We start from the raw sequence: 19601 nt of genomic DNA on the forward strand, positions 1-19601 counted from the left end.
AGAGGGCACGGCTTGCATGGAGCACTGGGTGTGGTGGAAAAATAATGAATAATGTTTTTCTGAAAATAAATAAATTGGAAAAAAATAATAATGAATACTTATGCTGAATTATGAATACGTATGAATTATGAATACTTATGAATTATGAATACTTATGAATTCTTATTGAAATTATGAATACTTATGCTGAATACTTATGCTGAAAATTAATAAAAATAAGTTAAAAAAATACATATAGCTAACATGGGTGTATATATGTAAATGAATATATATGTATATATTCACACACATTAGCTATAATGTGTGTATATATATATGTATATATATAAATCAAATAAAGTATCATAAGTTAACTCTATAGTAGCAATTTAAGAAAGCTTTTTATCTCCTTCCAAATATTTGTTTTTCAAAATCAAGCAAAATATACAACCATATTTTTTAAAAAATCAACTTTGTTAAATATGATTTATAGACAACTGTATTCATTTAAAGTACGTAATTTTATGAATTTTGACATATATATACACTCATGGAACTACTGTCAAAATCAAAATACAAAACATGTCCATCACCTCAAAGATTTTTGTATAAAAATTGAAATTTTTATACCAAGATTTTGTTTAAAAAAATGAAATTGCAATTGCTGGGTCATAGGGCAGTTCTATTTTCAACATTTTGAGGAACCTCCATGCTGTTTTCCAGAGTGGTTGCACCAGCTTGCATTCCCACCAACAGTGTAGGAGGGTTCCCCTTTCTCCGCATCCTCGCCAGCATCTGTCATTTCCTGACTTGTTGATTTTAGCCATTCTGACTGGTGTGAGGTGATATCTCATTGTGGTTTTGATTTGTATTTCCCTGATGCCGAGTGATATGGAGCACTTTTTCATGTGTCTGTTGGCCATCTGGATGTCTTCTTTGCAGAAACGTCTGTTCATGTCCTCTGCCCATTTCTTGATTGGATTATTTGTTCTTTGGGTGTTGAGTTTGTTAAGTTCTTTATAGATTTTGGACACTAGTCCTTTATCTGTTATGTCGTTTGCAAATATCTTCTCCCATTCTGTCAGTTGTCTTTTGATTTTGTTAACTGTTTCCTTTGCTGTGCAAAAGCTTTTGATTTTGATGAAATCCCAGTAGTTCATTTTTGCCTTTGCTTCCCTTGCCTTTGGCGATGTTCCTAGGAAGATGTTGCTGCGGCTGAGGTCGAACCCTGGACCCACACAACCCCCAGTTTGCTCTCTGTCACTGTAGCTTAGGTTGAATTTTCTAATGCATCAGTTCTGAGATTCATTTGAGTTTTATATATTAGTAGTTCCTTCCTTTTTATTACTGAATAGTATTCTATTATATGAATGTACAATATTTTATCAGTTCACCTGATAATGAGCATTTAGGTTTTTTCCAATTTTGCTATTTAAAGGAACATGAAACTAGAATCAGTAACCATTTTTTAAAAGATTTTATTTATTTATTTGACAGAGAGAGATCACAGTAGGCAGAGAGGCAGGCAGAGAGAGGGGAAGGGAAGCAGGCCCCCTGCTGAGCAGAGAGCCTGATGCGGGACTCGATCCCAGGACCCTGAGATCATGATCTGAGCCAAAGGCAGCAGCTTAACCCACTGAGCCACCCAGGCGCTCCAGTAACCATTTTTTAATTGTTGCCACTCTTACCATCATCATTTTTATGTCAAAATGCAGGCAGCTAATTATTCCTAACATAATATGTATGCATAATAAACCTGAACTTTTGATGACTTTCTAGAATGCTATAATATTCATTATCTATGTTAGTGGAATGTAAAATTCTTTAAAACTAGGACACCTCACCTATTATCTGATTTTTTTTTAATAGTTCTTAGCTTAACTTGGGAACTACTCAATATTCAATGATGTTATTTAATTAGACACACAAAAATATAAACAAATAAAAGAAGTGGATGGATGTGTGTGAATGACTGAAACATTCTGCACTTAAGTGTTTTTAATTTGTGTCCTACAAACCTTGTACATAGAAAGAGACAACTCTGCAAAAAGTATTAAAATCACTAATATTCATTTTTAAAAGTTTATTTTCATCTCTACCCACATATACATGTTCACACAAACACACAATATATAAAATTATTCCCTATTTACCCAATATTATATAGTTAGTAAGCATGAAAAGTTTCCTTTACTTTTGATCTTCTCCAAGGGGTAGACTTGACTCTCACATCAGCACCTGTTGTCTCTAATGTTCTTAAATATTCTCTTGAGATATATACAATTTTCTCCCATTGAGAAAAACACAATGTTTCTTTAAATGCTTAGTTCAATAGTACAGATATCAAAGGATTTAGAATTTAGTGCTGTACATGTATATATAGTGTAGAATAGTGAGGTTTGTGACCAACATCCTGAACACCTGGAACAGATTGCATTCAGCTTATAAAAGCCAAGGTATTAAAGGAAATACAAAAATGGGAATAGAGGGGTGCCTGGGTGACTCACTCAGTTGAAGTATGACTCTTGATTTAAGCTCAGGGTATGATCTCAAGTCATGAGATTGACCTCCCTCCCCTTGGGCTCTGTATTCAGCATAGAGTCTGCTTGAGATTCTCTTTTTCCCTCTCCCTCTGCCCCTGTCCCTGCTCACACATTCTCTCTCTAAATAAATAAATAAACAAACCCTTTTTTAAAAAGTGGAACTAGTGACAGGTTTTTTTAAAAAAAATTATAGGCAGTAAATAAAGAGGAGAGAATGTGTGTGTGTGTGTGTGTGTGTATACACACAATTGATTATTATATTCCCAGCAACACAGGTTTGATTCCATCCACCCCATTTGAAGGCAAAACTGTTGTGAAGGATTGGGTTTTCTTATAAAAAGGTTTATTTACCTATTTTTCAGATTGCAACTCAGTGTAACTTACCATCAGGATTATGAATATCTGTGTTCTCTTCCTAACTAAATAGGAATCACTGGTACTGTTCAGGTATGAGTCAGCCCCATCACAAGATGAAATGGCAGAGAGCTAGAGAATAGTTCTCAGTCCTGGTCAGAACACTCTTACTTTTCACCTGCTCTCATTATGTTCTCAGAATGAGAACCTAATTTCCTTGCTTTATTCCTAGAGGAATGTATTTATGACTATTCATTCCACATGGCAAAACCTATTTAGAGAAACCCACCATCATATTGAGAGAAAAACTTGTGTTTTTTTTTTTTTTTTTTTTTGTTGTTTGCTTGTTTTAATTGAGGACAGTCTAGTAAGGAAATGAATTTGTGATCTACAGGTTTGGGGAGTAAAAATAGACAACAGATGACATAAAAATGTTCTTTATAAGTGGTGCTATTCTGGTGTTGATGTTACTACTTCAGTATAACCTGCCCATGCATAGCTTGAGTCCATCTTCCCTGTAGGAAAAATTAGATTGTAAGGTATGATAATAATTTTAAATTTGTTTTGGAGAAGTAATTTAAATTGTGATTAATATTATATTACTTGGTGGGTCTTTAAGAGTTTTGCAAATGCTTAGGTGTAACATGTAGCAATAAAGCTAGTTTTATTAATTGACACTAGAATTACAAAAAGAAACACAAGGGGCATAAATATGATATTTGTCTCATATTTAGGATATATGTTCTTAAATATAGAGCACAAATCTCTGAGTCATATTTCCCATTTTCAGTTTATGGGCATCTGTGCTTTCCCTAATTTCTCCACTTGGTTTCTACTGCATGGATACATAAAATTAAGTTTATTCTTCAAATTTACTGAGATGAATAAATAAGTAGTGATACTATTTTTCAACAACATGTGTGAGAATTTGGCATATACTGGTCAAATAAGTGAAATAAGTCAGTCAGAGAAAGACAAATACCATATAGTTTCACTCATGTGGAATTTAAGAAACAAAACTGATGAACATGGGGGAAACAAAAGAGAGAGAGAGACAAACCATAAAACAGACTCTATAGAGAACAGAGTTGTTGGGGGAAAGGTGGGCAGTAGATGGGAGAGATGGGTGATGTGTTTTAAGGAGGGCACTTGCTATGATGAGCACTGTGTGTTATATGTGATGAATCACTAAATTCTATTCCTGAAACTATTATTCTTTATGTTAACTAACTGAGATTTTAAAACCTTGAACCTAATACACAGACACAGACACAGACACACACACACACACACACACACACACATACATATATATGTATATATATCTCAAGGTTATCTTATTCTACAACAATCAATTGAGGTAAAACATATATATACATATATTATATATTTATGTTATAAGCATTAAAATATGTTTATATGTTTTATATATAGTGTGTTTATGTATGTGTATATATACATACATATAAATGTACATATATAAAATTGTTACAGCTTTTGTTATTTTTAATAATATCTGTAAAAGTAATCTGAAAAACATAATACTGTACGAAAAGCAGAATTTATACACTTTAAATTTATAAATATAAACAAATGTAAAATTTGTTACTTTTAATAATATCTATAAAAGTAATCTGAAAAACATAATGCTATACAAAAAGTAGAATTTATACACATCAAGTTAGAAAAAAACTTGATGACAGTTTTGGTAATCAAGGAAATGCATTCTTGCATTATAAAAACATATATTTTTTCTTTCATCCATAATACAAATTACAGGGCTCTTCTGTTAGCTTTGCAATTATTAGCTTAAGTAGATGTCAATGATAATAACTAGGAAATTAAGGATTAGCTAATAGGTTGGCATTTAAGTGAATTCCCAAATCAAAAGTTTCTACTGTGTAACAAATGGAGGAAAACAATTTCAGTGTTTCTATTATTTTGGTTGTGAAAAATCCTTGTCAAGCCTGGAGCTACAATAATTTGGTATAAATTGGTCCAAATTTAATAGCTCTACTTCGAGGGATGCCTAGGTGGCTCAATTGGTTAAATAGCTCTACTTCAATTTTTTTAATCTAATGTTTCTCAAAAAGTCACTTTGACTCAACATTTAATAAAAATATATGTAAATATGTACGTATATAAAATAAAAAGTTATATATATTATTTATTTTTAATGGAGAATTTTATTTTTTAACTTTTAAAATATTTATTGTTTATTTGAGAGACAGAAAGAGAGAGTGAGAAATCATGGAGTGTGGCAGGAGGGGTAGGGTTAGAGAGAAAGGAAGAAAGAATCTCAAGCAGACACCCCACTGAACACAGAGCTTGACACTGGGCTGAATCTCAAGACTCTGAGATCATGACCTGAGCCAAAACCCAAGAGTCATATGCCTAATTAACTGAGTCACCCAGGTGCCCAATGGAGAATTTTTTTGAAATGTATATATTTTGGTGACTGATGAATCAGGTGTCATAGTTTTGTTTCTTCTGCTGGTTCCTCATGCTTTCCAAGAAATAATATTTAGACTATAGTGCATTAACTCTTAAAGTCAAGTATGAAATTTGATGTATTCACTCATTTACCTTTTCCTTTATTCAAAACACTTATTGACATCTAAAATGTGCCTTGCATCTTGTTAGACACTTTAGATATGAAAATAAATACAGTCTGAGCAAATATTAAGAGTTTTATTACATTGAAGATGATTCAAGTATATAAATAAATTTTCAGAATACATGCTATTAAAATAATATAATAAATATATTCCATCAATAGTTTTTTTTTCATTTATTTATTTTCAGCATAACAATATCATTATTTTTACACCACACCCAGTGCTCCATGCAATCCGTGCCCTCTATAATACCCACCACCTGGTACCCCGACCTCCCACCTCCCCCCTGCCACTTCAAACCCGTCAGATTGTTTTTCAGAGTCCATAGTCTCTCATGATTCACCTCCCCTTCCAATTTACCCCAAGCCCCTTCTCTCTAACTCCCCATGTCCTCCATGCTTTTTGTTATGCTCCACAAATAAGTGAAACCATATGATAATTCACTCTCTCTGCTTGACTGATTTCACTCAGCATAATCTCTTCCACTCCCGTCCATGTTGCTACAAAAGTTGGGTATTCATCCTTTCTGATGGAGGCATAATACTCCATAGTGTATATGGACCACATCTTCCTTATCCACTCATCCGTTGAAGGGCATCTTGGTTCTTTCCACAGTTTGGTGACTGTGGCCATTGCTGCTATAAACATTGGGGTACAGATGGCCCTTATCTTCACTACATCTGTATCTTTGGGGTAAATACCCAGGAGTGCAATGGCAGGGTCGTAGGGAAGTTCTATTTTTAATTTCTTGAGGAATCTCCACACTGTTCTCCAAAGAGGCTGCACCAACTTGTATTCCCACCAACAGTGTGGAGAAAGGGGAACCCTTCATCAATAGTTTTATTCCTTACCTGTAAGCCTCCCACCTCTATAATTACTTCATATTAAGAGGACTTAGAGGATGGCGCTCTATCCTCTCCAAAAGAGAGTTGAACCAACCAGAAGAAATTGATAATTGAAGCTGGATTTGGTGGGAGGAATGGGACACAAATAGGATAAAGAATTGTAAAATCACAAATCTAAAAATATCAGTATAATGGGAGTAAACAGCAACAGAATGGATCATGTTTCTGGTGTAAGACAATTCACCTTTTCCTCTTTGAAAATTTTCCTGATCTCCTCCAAGATTTTTTTTTTCAATTTACTTATTTTCAGAAAAACAGTATTCATTATTTTTTCACCACACCCAGTGCTCCATGCAAGCCGTGCCCTCTATAATACCCACCACCTGGTACCCCAACCTCCCACCCCCCCGCCACTTCAAACCCCTCAGATTGTTTTTCAGAGTCCATAGTCTCTCATGGTTCACCTCTCCTTCCAATTTACCCAAATTCCCTTCTCCTGTCTAACACCCCTTGTCCTCCATGCTATTTGTTATGCTCCCCAAATAAGTGAAACCATATGATAATTGACTCTCTCTGCTTGACTGATTTCACTCAGCATAATCTCTTCCAGTCCCGTCCATGTTGCTACAAAAGTTGGGTATGGTTTCTATCTACGCTTATGTGGCAGACACCAAGATTTTGTAATTATGTGAAAACAGGTCTTTGAAGAACACTTTTAATAACATACTCATCCCAGGTTGCTTTGCTGTTTCTAAAAGAAGTGGCTTTTTATAGTATCTAATCTCTCATCCTTCAGTGTAAATACATAAAGATAAACAGGGATGTAGATAGAAAAAAAATGGAATAAGGAACAACTTGATATCTTTGATTCATCCATCATCCTAAACAGTATTACCTATCCTATTACAATGACTGGAAGTTTATTCTTAGAAGAAACTAACAAATCCTACAAATGCTTAATGTCAGGTGTGACAAAGGTCAAGCATGAAGAATCATAAAATATGTGAGGATTTAATCCATATTCATATTTAAGTGTGAGACCTGCAGTGTCCTTCTACTCAACTCCAAGAACACTGGTGGCCAATTAAATTTTTGCTCCAAGAAGTAGATTGGTGGATTCTTTTGGAAAAATTGCAAGTCCCTGAAAAATACCTATAAATAATGAAACTAAGGATGTCAATAATGAAGCAAAGGTGTCCTAGAGAGGATTTAAAGTAAATATCAATTGCTGAGACTCAATCATCACTAAGTCTAGAATTTAAAATTCTAGATTAATAAAAGCATTTCTGTATTGATCTCCTAGCTTCTAGTGAGATATTAAGAGGACCATACCAGTTCTTGATCCTCCATACATGAATTATTTACCACTGTCATTTTTTCATTTGTATTGCTTTTGCCCCTAAACTATTTAAGAACATTTAAAAATTTTTTTATCATTGCCATTAAATTTCAGAACACAAAAATTTTAAAATTCTCTTAAATAGTTAGGGCCAAAAGCAACACAAATGAAAAAATGTCAGTGGTAAAAGTCTGTAGAAATATAACAAGAAAAATGTTGGGAATAAATTATTAGAAGTTAAGTAAATTTCCAAAGTCAAAGGTGTTAGATTTCCAGTGTCAGAAATCCCACGAATGCCTTCACAATTATTAATCTAGAATTTTTTTTAAAGATTTTATTTATTTATTTGACAGAGAGAAATCACAAGTAGATGGAGAGGCAGGCAGAGAGGGTGGGGGGGAAGCAGGCTCCCTGCTGAGCAGAGAGCCCGATGTGGGACTCCATCCCAGGACCCTGAGATCATGACCTGAGCCGAAGGCAGTGGCTCAACCCAATGAGCCACCCAGGCGCCCCTATTAATCTAGAATTTTAAATCTAGCCAAAAGATTAATAAACTAAACTATATTCAAACAGTGATAGTCTCAAAAAATGTTTTCCATGATATCCTGAAACATAGAATGAAGAAAAATGAGATCTACAAACCGATGTACAAAGAGTAGGGGAAGGGGAATTTCTGGATGAGAATTATGTGTCTGAGAAAAAACTATTTCAGAGAAACAGGACTTCTCAGAAACAGATCCTGTGAGAAGGACTAACATTGATAGATCATGTTTAACTATCAAGAAATAATAGTAAAAGTATTTTATAGTTCTGAAAATAAATATATTTTTCAGATATCTACATCAAATACTAAGAAAAATTAAGTACTATCAAAATGAAAAATATTGAGTGGGGAAGAAAATATAGACATCATATCATGTGACCTAGCAAGGGATAATATCTATATTATAATATAAATTAAACATGAAATAATAATTTTAATAAAAACAATTTCAAGGGAAATAGGACAAAAAGCAGGCTAAACAAAATATGTAGAAATACAAAGAACTAAAATAAGTAATTTTGACCAACTGTGGGAAGCTGGATTTCAACAGTTAGGTGGAGCTGGATATATTTTATTTCATTATTATCCTATAGTACTATTTCTAACACATATTTCTATGTCAAAATTTAGAAGAAATAATTTTTTAAAAATGGTCTGAGAAGGACTCGGTTTTGGTATTGTATACCACCAACACAGATATGAAAAAGCCTCATCTAAATAGTGCCTCCATTTACTCAGTTAAAAAAGTGCAGATTAATACTTCCTGGGCTTGTAATGAGGGTTAAATTAGTCAATATTTGTAAAGTTCTTAGAACAGTATTTAGTATAGCACAAGAATGGCCCAATAAACATAATAGCAACAATGAAAATTCCTAACCATATCTGTTAGGTCACTGAAGAAATGATCAGTGAAATTTTCCTTAAGAGAACATTAAAAGGGAGGTGTATACCCAACTTTTGTAGCAACATGGACGGGACTGGAAGAGATTATGCTGAGTGAAATCAGTCAAGCAGAGAGAGTCAATTATCATATGGTTTCACTTATTTGTGGAGCATAACAAATAGCATGGAGGACAAGGTGGTGTTAGAGACGAGTAGGGAATTTGGGTAAATTGGAAGGGGAGGTGAATCATGAGAGACTATGGACTCTGAAAAACAATCTGAGGGGTTTGAAGTGGTGGTGGGGTGGGAGGTTGGGGTACCAGGTGGTGGGTATTATAGAGGGCACGGCTTGCATGGAGCACTGGGTGTGGTGGAAAAATAATGAATACTGTTTTTCTGAAAATAAATAAATAAATAATAATTTTAAAAATGAATACTGTTTTTCTGAAAATAAATAAATTGAAATTAAAAAATAAAAAAAATAAAAGGGAGGTGTATATAGTAATTAACATTTAAATAAGATATTATAACAAAAATATCATTAGAAATATCAAAAATTATTAGAAAAAACACATATAATTATTCTTCATTGTAAATTTATAAGTAATTTAATCTATTTCTTTCTGTTTCTAGTGTAGACACAATATACGTCATATAACCTGGTAGCTAGTGAGTGCTAAATATGTATTGTTGAATGATCAATAAATTAATGAATTAACAAATGACACATACTGGATTTGAACTATGTTTAACTATTCTCTCATGCTTGAAATATTTGTTGTTTGATATTAAAATGCACACTTGACAGAGAGAGGGAGAATGAGAGGGAAAATATGGCTAAAATTTATCTTCTTTTTTAAAAGATTTTTTCCATAATACTGGAGGATCAGAAAACAAAAAAAAAAAAAAAAAACAAGAAGTACACAAATATCTATAACCTGTCTTAACAGTTATAAAAATCTGATCATGCTAATGCTGAACCAAACAGACCTGACCCCAGTCTCATTCATGCTTAATGGGATCCCAGGACTGGAGAACATGCACATGTGGATTTCCTTCCCATTCTGCTCCATGTATGCTGTGGCTGTGATAGGGAATTGTGGTCTCCTCTACCTCATCTGCTGTGAAGACTCCTTGCACAGGTCCATGTACTACTTCTTGGCTATGCTTTCCCTAACTGACCTTGTCATGTGCACTACTACAATCCCTAAAGCTCTCTGCATCTTCTGGTTCCATCTTAAGGAAATCAGCTTTAATGATTGCCTCGTCCAGATGTTCTTCATCTACACCTCAACAGGGATGGAATCTGGGGTGCTCATGCTTATGGCTCTAGACTGCTATGTGGCCATCTGCTACCCACTGCGCTACTCTACTATCCTCACTAATCCTGTCATTGCAAAAGTTGGGCTTGCTACTTTTCTGAGAGTGGTATTGCTTGTCACTCCCTTGACTTTCATTATCAAGAGACTACCCTACTGTAGAGAGAATATACTATACCATACCTACTGTGATCACATGGCTGTAGCCAAGTTATCCTGTGGATATATCAAAATCAATGTTATCTACGGTCTGACAGTTGCCCTCCTGATAGGGGGTTTTGACATCCTGTGCATCACAGTCTCCTACACCATGATCCTTCGGGCAGTGGTCAGCCTCTCTTCAGCAGATGCTCGACAGAAGGCCTTCAGTACCTGCACTGCCCACATCTGTGCCATTGTTTTCTCCCACAGTCCAGCCTTCTTCTGCTTCTTTTCCCACCGATTTGGGGGTCACACAATCCCTCCATCTTGCCACATCATTGTGGCCAATATTTATCTGCTCTTGCCTCCCACTATGAACCCTATTGTGTATGGGGTGAAAACCAAGCAGATACGAGACTGTGTCATAAGGATCCTTTTGGGTTCTAAGGACATCAAATCCCACAGCATATGAAAGAGATATTTGTAAGGGAGGGGAAGAGAAGTGAAGGAGAAAAGGAGTAAAGGGGAGAAAATGGGAAGAGAATCTATAGGAGGAAATAAAAAGAAAGGGATATTTCTGTTGACTGGTTAGTCAGAGTCTAATAGTGCCTTCCTGAGAGTGTTGGTTTTGTCCATGAAAAGGGATGGTGTTGAGTGGTGCATTCCTGGTAAGTGTCTGCAGAATCCCAATATCACTGGCATCCCCACAACCTTTTCTGTGAGAATTTCATCTCCTCTATGAAAGATATCATTTACCAGGTTTCCACAAACAAAAGCATAACGAGACTATTGAGGGACATGAAATCAGTTTGATGGATGCCTGATGGGAAGGCAATCATTTACAACCAGATGCCAGTTTGTCTTCTTTCCAAATAGTGACTGGAATTTCCAGTTTGAACAATTATTTTACTTGTATTTGCTATATTTTAAATTAATTGTTATATTTTTTGCCATCATTACCAAAATTTCTCTACTTTCTTAATGTTGTCTTCCTGATGGAGAAGTTATGAAATGTCCATAAAGTGATTTGTTTGATGAAGATTCAGCCTCCAAATTTCTAATTTGGAAATAAGTTAGGCAACACATCACATTTCTCCTAGCTCACCCCAACAAAACTGCTTCTCTACAGACTGGTGGAATATGCAGTTCTTTCCAAGATGGACTTCAAAAACACATCATCTGGACAGGTAGAAAAATCTGTTAATCAAATTAAGGAAGATAATAGTATGCATTATTTTATGAGCATAGGATTAGGGGAAAATAAAAATTACTTATTTTGTCTGCTCTCCCTGTAGTTTGTCTTTCTTACCTATCATCCGAAATTAGTTTTGGTAATTCCACCACTGCATTCCAGGTTAAACTGAAAAGACCATTCTCTAATCTCATCAAACATTACTTTTCAGAAATGTTGTACATGTATAACCCAGAGTAGCTTAATTTTTCCTCATAAAACAAAACAAAAACAAAAAACAAATAACGACAACAACAACAACAAACACCTTGCTTTTACTCTACAAGCAGGGACACTCTTTGAGTTTCTACCTGAATCTGTGCTCCCTGAATTGCATTTCTTTGATCTCATATAAGTGCTTGTTTGCCTCTCAAATACTATACATATTGAATTTAATTCATTTACTCCTGCTGTCTTGAAATACATTCTTTTAATTTCAGAAGGACAAAAAATTTCATGTTTTTGAAAAAAAAATTTGCTGAGCACTCTACAACCATTAGTATTATGGTGTGATACTGGATATCTTTGTCTTGCTCTTTCTTTTTCATATGAGGAGAGTGTTTATTTTGTTACCACAGGGAACAAAAAAAACTACAAGAAATGTCTTCCAGATGATTGAGTTTACTGAAATTGGTAAAAACCTTATTCTTATTTGCTGATATGAAAATGATTCATCAGTAGCACTTAATGTTGGTAGGATGGAGTCTCTGTTGAGTATGATACAAAGTAGGGTTTTTTGTATGTATCTTTTAATAAGCCAGAAAGTTTTCTTTTTTTACTGTTTTATTATAAATTCTATAGAAACATATAAAATCATTTCCTATAATTTCTACAGATATTAAGATAATAATATGATCTTTGTTTCTTTTATCTTATAATAAGGTATATAATTTTGCTGGATCAAATCATTTATGTACCATGAGATAAACATTTCTTGATTATTATTTAGTTTTAATACACTATTATTAATTAACTAATCTCTTATTTACAATTTTTGTAAATAAATTCATGAAGAAATTATGTCTATAATTTTATGTCTTTATATTAACTCTATAGCACTTGCCTTTGAAATTAACATTATAAGTGTTTTGCAAAATGAATTGTGCACCTTTAACTTTTTTACCATTTTATGGTATACTTTGCATAATTAAAAAATAATCTGGGACAATTTTGGGTGGCTCAGCTGTTAAGTATCCAACTCTTGATTTTGGCTCAGGACAGGATCCCTGATCTCAGGGTTATGAGAAGTTAATGAGATCAATCCCCTGAGATTCTCTCTTTCCCTCTCCCTCTGCCTCTCCCCATTCTCACTCCCTTAAAAAACAAACAAACAAACAAACAAAAAACCTGTCACTTGAAATTTGAAATTTGCTCTTCTGCTGTAAACAGAAAGAATATTGGCCTGCTCTTTTTTTTTTTCAATTTATTTTTTATTTATTTTCAGCATAACAGTAATCATTATTTTTGCACCACACCTAGTGCTCCATGCAATCCGTGCCCTCTATAATACCCACCACCTGGTACCCCAGCCTCCCACCCCCCGCCACTTCAAACCCCTCAGATTGTTTTTCAGAGTCCAGATAGTTCTCTCATGGTTTACCTCCCCTTCCAATTTCCCCCAACTCCCTTCTCCTCTCTAACTCCCCATGTCCTTCATGCTATTTGTTATGCTCCACAAATAAGTGAAACCATATGATAATTGACTGTCTTTGCTTGACTTATTTCACTCAGCATAATTTCTTCCAGTCCCATCCATGCTGTTACAAAAGTTGGGTATTCATCCTTTCTGATGGAGGCATAATACTCCATAGTGTATATGGACCACATCTTCCTTATCCATTCATCCGTTGAAGGGCATCTTGGTTCTTTCCACAGTTTGGCGACTGTGGCCATTGCTGCTATAAACATTGGGGGTACAGATGGCCCTTCTTTTCACTACATCTGTATCTTTGGGGGGTAAATACCCAGGAGTGCAATTGCAGGGTCATAGGGAAGTTCTATTTTTAATTCTTGAGGAATCTCCACACTGTTCTCCAAAGAGGCTGCACCAACTTGCATTCCCACCAACAGTGGAAGAGGGTTCCCCTTTCTCCACATCCCCTCCAACACATGTTGTTTCCTGTCTTGCTAATTTTGGCCATTCTAACTGGTGTAACGTGATATCTCAATGTGGTTTAATTTGAATCTCCCTCATGGCTAGTGATGATGAACATTTTTTCATGTGTCTGATAGCCATTTTTATGTCTTCATTGGAGAAGCCTCTGTTCATATATTCTGCCCATTTTTTGATATGATTATCTGTTTTGTGTGTGTTGCATTTGAGGAGTTCATTATAGATCCTGGATATCAACCTTTTGTCTGTACTGTCATTTGCAAGCATCTTCTGCCATTCAGTGGATTGCCTCTTTGTTTTTTTGACTGTTTCCTTTGCTGTGCAGAAGCTTTTGATCTTGATGAAGTCCCAAAAGTTTATTTTCGCTTTTGTTTCCTTTGCCTTTGGAGACATATCATGAAAGAAGTTGCTGTGGCTGATATCAAAGAGATTACTGCCTATGTTCTCCTCTCGGATTCTGATGGATTTGTGTCTTACATTGAGGTCTTTTATCCATTTTGAGTTTATCATTGTGTACAGTGTAAGAGAATGGTTGAGTTTCATTCTTCCACATATAGCTGTCCCGTTTTCCCAGCACCATTTTTTGAAGAGATTGTCTTTTTTCCACTGTATATTTTTTCCTGTTTTGTCGAAGATGATTTTCCCATAGAGTTGAGGGTCCATATCTGGGCTCTCTACTCTGTTCTACTAGTCTATGTGTCTGTTTTTATGCCAGTACCATGCTGTCTTGGTGATCACAGCTTTGTAGTAAAGAGATACAGTAAAACAGATCAATGAAACTAGAAGCTGGTTTTTTGAAAGAATCAATAAGCTCAATAAACCTTTGGCCACACTAATCCAAAAGAAAAGAAAGAAAGCCCAAATTCATAAAATTATGAATGAAAAGGGAGAGATCACAATGAACACCAAGGAAGTAGAAGCAATCAACAGAAGTTATTATCAACAGTTATATCCAATAAGCTAAGCAACCTAGATGAAATGGATGCATTCCTGGAAAACTATAAACTCCCAAAATTGAACCAGGAAGAAATCGACAACCTGAATAGACCAATATCTAGTAACGAGATTGAAGCAGTGATCAAAAACCTCCCAAAAAACCACAGCCCAGGACCTGACGGATTCCCTGGGGAATTCTACCCAAACTTTCAACGAAGAATAACACCTATTCTCCTGAAGCTGTTTCAAAAATTGAAGGCAGAAAGAAACTTCCAGACTCTTTCTATGAAGCCAGCATTACCCTGATCCCCAAACCAGGTAAAGACCCTACCAAAAGAGAGAATTTCAGACCAATATCTCTGATGAATATGGATGCTAAGATTCTCAAAAGATCCTAGCCAACAGGATCCAACAGCACATTAAAAAGATTATCTACCGTGATCAGGTGGGATTCATCCCTGGGCTATAAGGATGGTTCAACATTCGCAAATCAATCAATGTGATAGAACAAATTAATATGAGAAGAGAGAAGAACCACATGGTCCTCTCAATAGATGCAGAAAAAGCACCATGAGAGACTATGGACTCTGAAAAACAATCTGAGGGGTTTGAAGTGGCGGGGGGTGGGAGATTGGGGTACCAGGTGGTGGGTATTATAGAGGGCACGGCTTGCATGGAGCACTGGGTGTGGTGATAAAATAATGAATAATGTTTTTCTGAAAATAAATAAATTGGAAAAAAAAGAAAAAGCATTTGACAAAATCCAGCATCCGTTCCTGATTTTTTTTTATAAACATATAATATATTTTTATCCCCAGGGGTACAGGTCTGTGAATCACCAGGTTTACACACTTCACAGAACTCACCAAAGCACATACCCTCCCCAATGTCCATAACCCCACCCCCCTTCTCCCAACCCCTCCCCCCAGCAACCCTCAGTTTGTTTTGTGAGATTACGAGGCACTTATGGTTTGTCTAAAGTATAGGGATAGAGGGACCATTCCTGAACTTCATCAAATCTATCTATGAAAGACCCACAGCAAATATCATCCTCAATGGGAAAAAGCTTGCATTCTTCCCATTGAGATCAGGAACACGACAAGGATGCCCACTTTCACCACTCTTGTTCAACATAGTGTTAGAAGTCCTAATAACAGCAATCAGACAACAAAGGGAAATAAAAGGTATCCAAATTGGTAATGAAGAAGTCAAACTCTCTCTCTTCACAAATGACATGATTCTTTATATGGAAAACCCAAAAGACTCCACCCCCAAACTACTAGAACTCATACAGCAATTCAGCAATGTGGCAGGATACAAAGTCAATGTACAGAAATCAGTGGCTTTCTTATACACTAACAATGAAAATACAGAAAGGGAAATTAGAGAATCAATTCCATTGACTATAGCACGAAGAACCATAAGATACCTGGGAATAAACCTAACCAAAGAGGTAAAGGATCTGTATTCGAGGAACTACAGAACACTCATGAAAGAAATTGAAGAAGACACAAAAAAATGGAAGACCATTCCATGCTCTTGGAGGCAGAATGAACATTGTTAAAATGTCTATACTGCCTAGAGCATATACTTTTAATGCCATTCCGTTCAAAATTCCACCGGTATTCTTCAAAGAGCTGGAGCAAATAATCCAAAAATTTGTATGGAATCAGAAGAGACCCCGAATCACTAAGGAAATGTTGAAAAACAAAAATAAAACTGGGGGCATCACGTTACCTGATTTCAAGCTTTACTACAAAGCCATGGCCTACTGTTTTTGATTGTATATTTGCCTGTTTGAGGAATGTAGTGGATAGGAAGGGTTTGAATATGATATTAATTTCTTTAATTTTGGGGTGCTTGGGTGGCTTAGTAGGTTAAAGCCTCTTCCTTTGGCTCAGGTCATGATCCCGGGGTCCTGGGCTCGAGCCCCACATCGGGCTCTCTGCTCAGTTGTGAGCCTGCTTCCTCCTCTCTCTGCCTGCCTCTCTGCCTACTTGTGATCTGTCAAATGAATAAACAAATAAAATCTTTAAAAAAATTCTTTAATTTTGCCCTTTTTATTTTTTCAGTTCCTTTTGTTTTCAAATTTGTTAGTATATAGTGTTTAAAATGTAAAAAGTATTTCAAATTGAGAGCATGTCACTTAGTTCTTTATCTCTTGGGGGGTCCAAATTTGGCTTATTTGCATCTTATTTATAATTATTTTCCCTTAATCATATTTATAAGAAATGTATCTATCTCAATAATATTTTTAGAATCATTTCTTCATTAATATTCTCTATTTTTCATAGTTTTTTCCTATTTTTATTGCATTAATTTCTTCCTTTGTCCTAATTATTTTCTTTTGTGACTTAATTCAGTTGCTCTTTATCTGTATTTCTGGTTTCCCTTTCTGTATTTTCATTGTTGATGTATAAGGAAACAACTGATTTCTGTACATTGATTTTGTGTCCTGCCACTTTACTGAATTGCTGTATGAGTTCTAGTAGTTTGGGGGTGGAGTCTTTTGGGTTTTCCATATAAAGTATCACGTCATATGTGAAGAGAGAGTTTGACTTCTTCATTGCCAATTTGAATAGCTTTTATTTCTCTTTGTTGTCTGATTGCTCTTGCTAGGACTTCTAATACTATGTTGAACAAAAGTGGTGAGAGTAGGCATCCTTGTCATGTTCCTGATCTCAAAGGGAAGGCTGTCAGCTTTTTCTTATTGAGGATGATATTCATTGTGGGTTTTTCATAGATAGATTTTATGAAGTTGAGGAATGTCCCCTCTCTATACTTTGAAGTGTTTTAATCAGGAACGGACACTGTATCTCGTCGAATGCTTTTTCTGCATCAATTGAGAGGACCATGTGGTTTTTCTCTCTTCCAATATTGATTTATTCTATGACATTGATTGATTTGCAAATGTTGAGCCACCTCTGCATCCCATGAATAAATCCCACTTGGTCATGGTGGATAATCTTTTTAAGGTGTTGTTGGATTCTGTTAGCTAGGAGATGTTAAGAATCTTAGCATCGGGGCGCCTGGGTGGCTCAGTGGGTTAAGCCGCTGCCTTCGGCTCAGGTCATGATCTCAGGGTCCTGGGATCGAGTCCCGCATCGGGCTCTCTGCTCAGCAGGGAGCCTGCTTCCCTCTCTCTCTGCCTGCCTCTCCATCTACTTGTGGTTTCTCTCTGTCAAATAAATAAATAAAATCTTAAAAAAAAAAAAAGAATCTTAGCATCCATATTCATCAGGGATATTGGTCTGAAATTCTTTTAGGTGGGGTCTTGGCCTGGGTTGGGTATCAGAGTAATTCTGGCTTCCTAAAAAGAGTCTGGAAGTTTTCCTTCTCTTTCTATTTTTTGAGATAGCTTCAGGAAAATAGGTATTATTTCTAAATTGAATGTTTGGTAGAATTCTCCAAGGAATCTGTCAGGTCCTGGGACCTTGTTTTTTGGGAAGAACACTGCTTGAAATCACTGCTTCAATCTTGTTACTAGATATTGGTCTATTCAAGTTGTCAATTTCTTTCTGATTCAGTTTTGGAAGTTTATATTTTTTCAGGAATGCATCCATTTCATCTAGGTTGCTTAACTTATTGGCATATAACTGTTGATAATAATTTCTGATGATTTTTTCTATTTCCTTGGTGTTAGTCATTATCTTTATTTCTGTACCAAACATCTACTTTGTCTTTGTTGGTATGTATTTTTCTTTTTGGTAGAGGTTAGATATATAAAAAAGAAAACTCATTTGGCTACAGGTTTTACATGTGTCATCCACATTTTATCATGAAGTTCTTTAAGTTTATTTGTTTTCATGAAATTTCCTTCTTTCCCTGCAAGATATTTAGTAGCATGTATTTTAGATTCTGGACAACTTCCTTCTCATTGTTAAGTTCTTCTATAATAAGTTCTTCTATAAGCTTTCTCTATAACATAAAATATTTTATAGATGTAATTTTTGAGGAGATTAAGACATTTTTAGAAACCCAATATATTGATTTATGTGTACACATCTTATGGCCTCATTAATAGATGTGTGTTTTGCTTTGCTTGTTGTAGGGTTCTGTACCTTTGTTCATACTGTTAATCACATGGCTTTTTTTATTCACATGTGTCAAGTTTAAGGTCTGATGTCAGTAAAGGGGTTTCTCAAGTTACTATATCATCAAGGTTAATAAAAATTCCTATGTATATGCTTTTTAATTGATTTTTCTCTTTACCAAAATATCCCTGAGAGCAAGAATATTGTTCTTCTTGCCTGACGTAGTAACTATGGGCATGGTTCATGCGCATGTGCATACACACACAACATTCAAAACATATTTATTGAATATATAAATGCATTGGTGAAATTATCAAAAGGGATTCTAGGAAAAGGAGCTTCAATATAGATTCTGAAGGATAGTAATGTTTAAAGAATGGACATCAGAATAAAAGACCACCCAAGATTCTTGAAAGGAATGAATAAAGATGTGAAAAGAATTATTGGTGTATATAATACCTCTGAATAGAAAGGAAGGCAGTGTTTTCTGATGAAGGACTGAATCAGTTAATAGTTTGCCATAGTAAACTGTGTAACAAGCAACCACAAAACTTCAGTGGCACACAAGAAATAATTATTTTTGTTCATAGGCCCAAGAATCACCCAGGGAGTTGTGTTAATTCATAGGTCAGAATTTTCCTGCTGTTCCTAACTGTGCTTGATCTTGTATCCAGCAGTTAGCTGGCTGGTTGACTTGAGGCAGCCTCGTTTGAGAGTACTCAC

The 19601-nt window shown here is 35.3% G+C and overlaps 1 protein-coding gene across 1 annotated transcript; it reads left to right on the forward strand.

The window, feature by feature from the left end:
* Window positions 1–10070: 10070 nt before the first annotated feature.
* Window positions 10071–11036, forward strand: LOC122914220 (olfactory receptor 52N4-like). The gene has a single exon (XM_044260850.1). The coding sequence runs from the start codon at window positions 10071–10073 to the stop codon at window positions 11034–11036; it is 966 nt and encodes a 321-aa protein (XP_044116785.1).
* Window positions 11037–19601: the final 8565 nt, after the last annotated feature.

Source organism: Neovison vison, chromosome 7 (genome assembly GCF_020171115.1).
Source record: "Neovison vison isolate M4711 chromosome 7, ASM_NN_V1, whole genome shotgun sequence".
Taxonomy (NCBI): Eukaryota; Metazoa; Chordata; class Mammalia; order Carnivora; family Mustelidae; genus Neogale; species Neogale vison.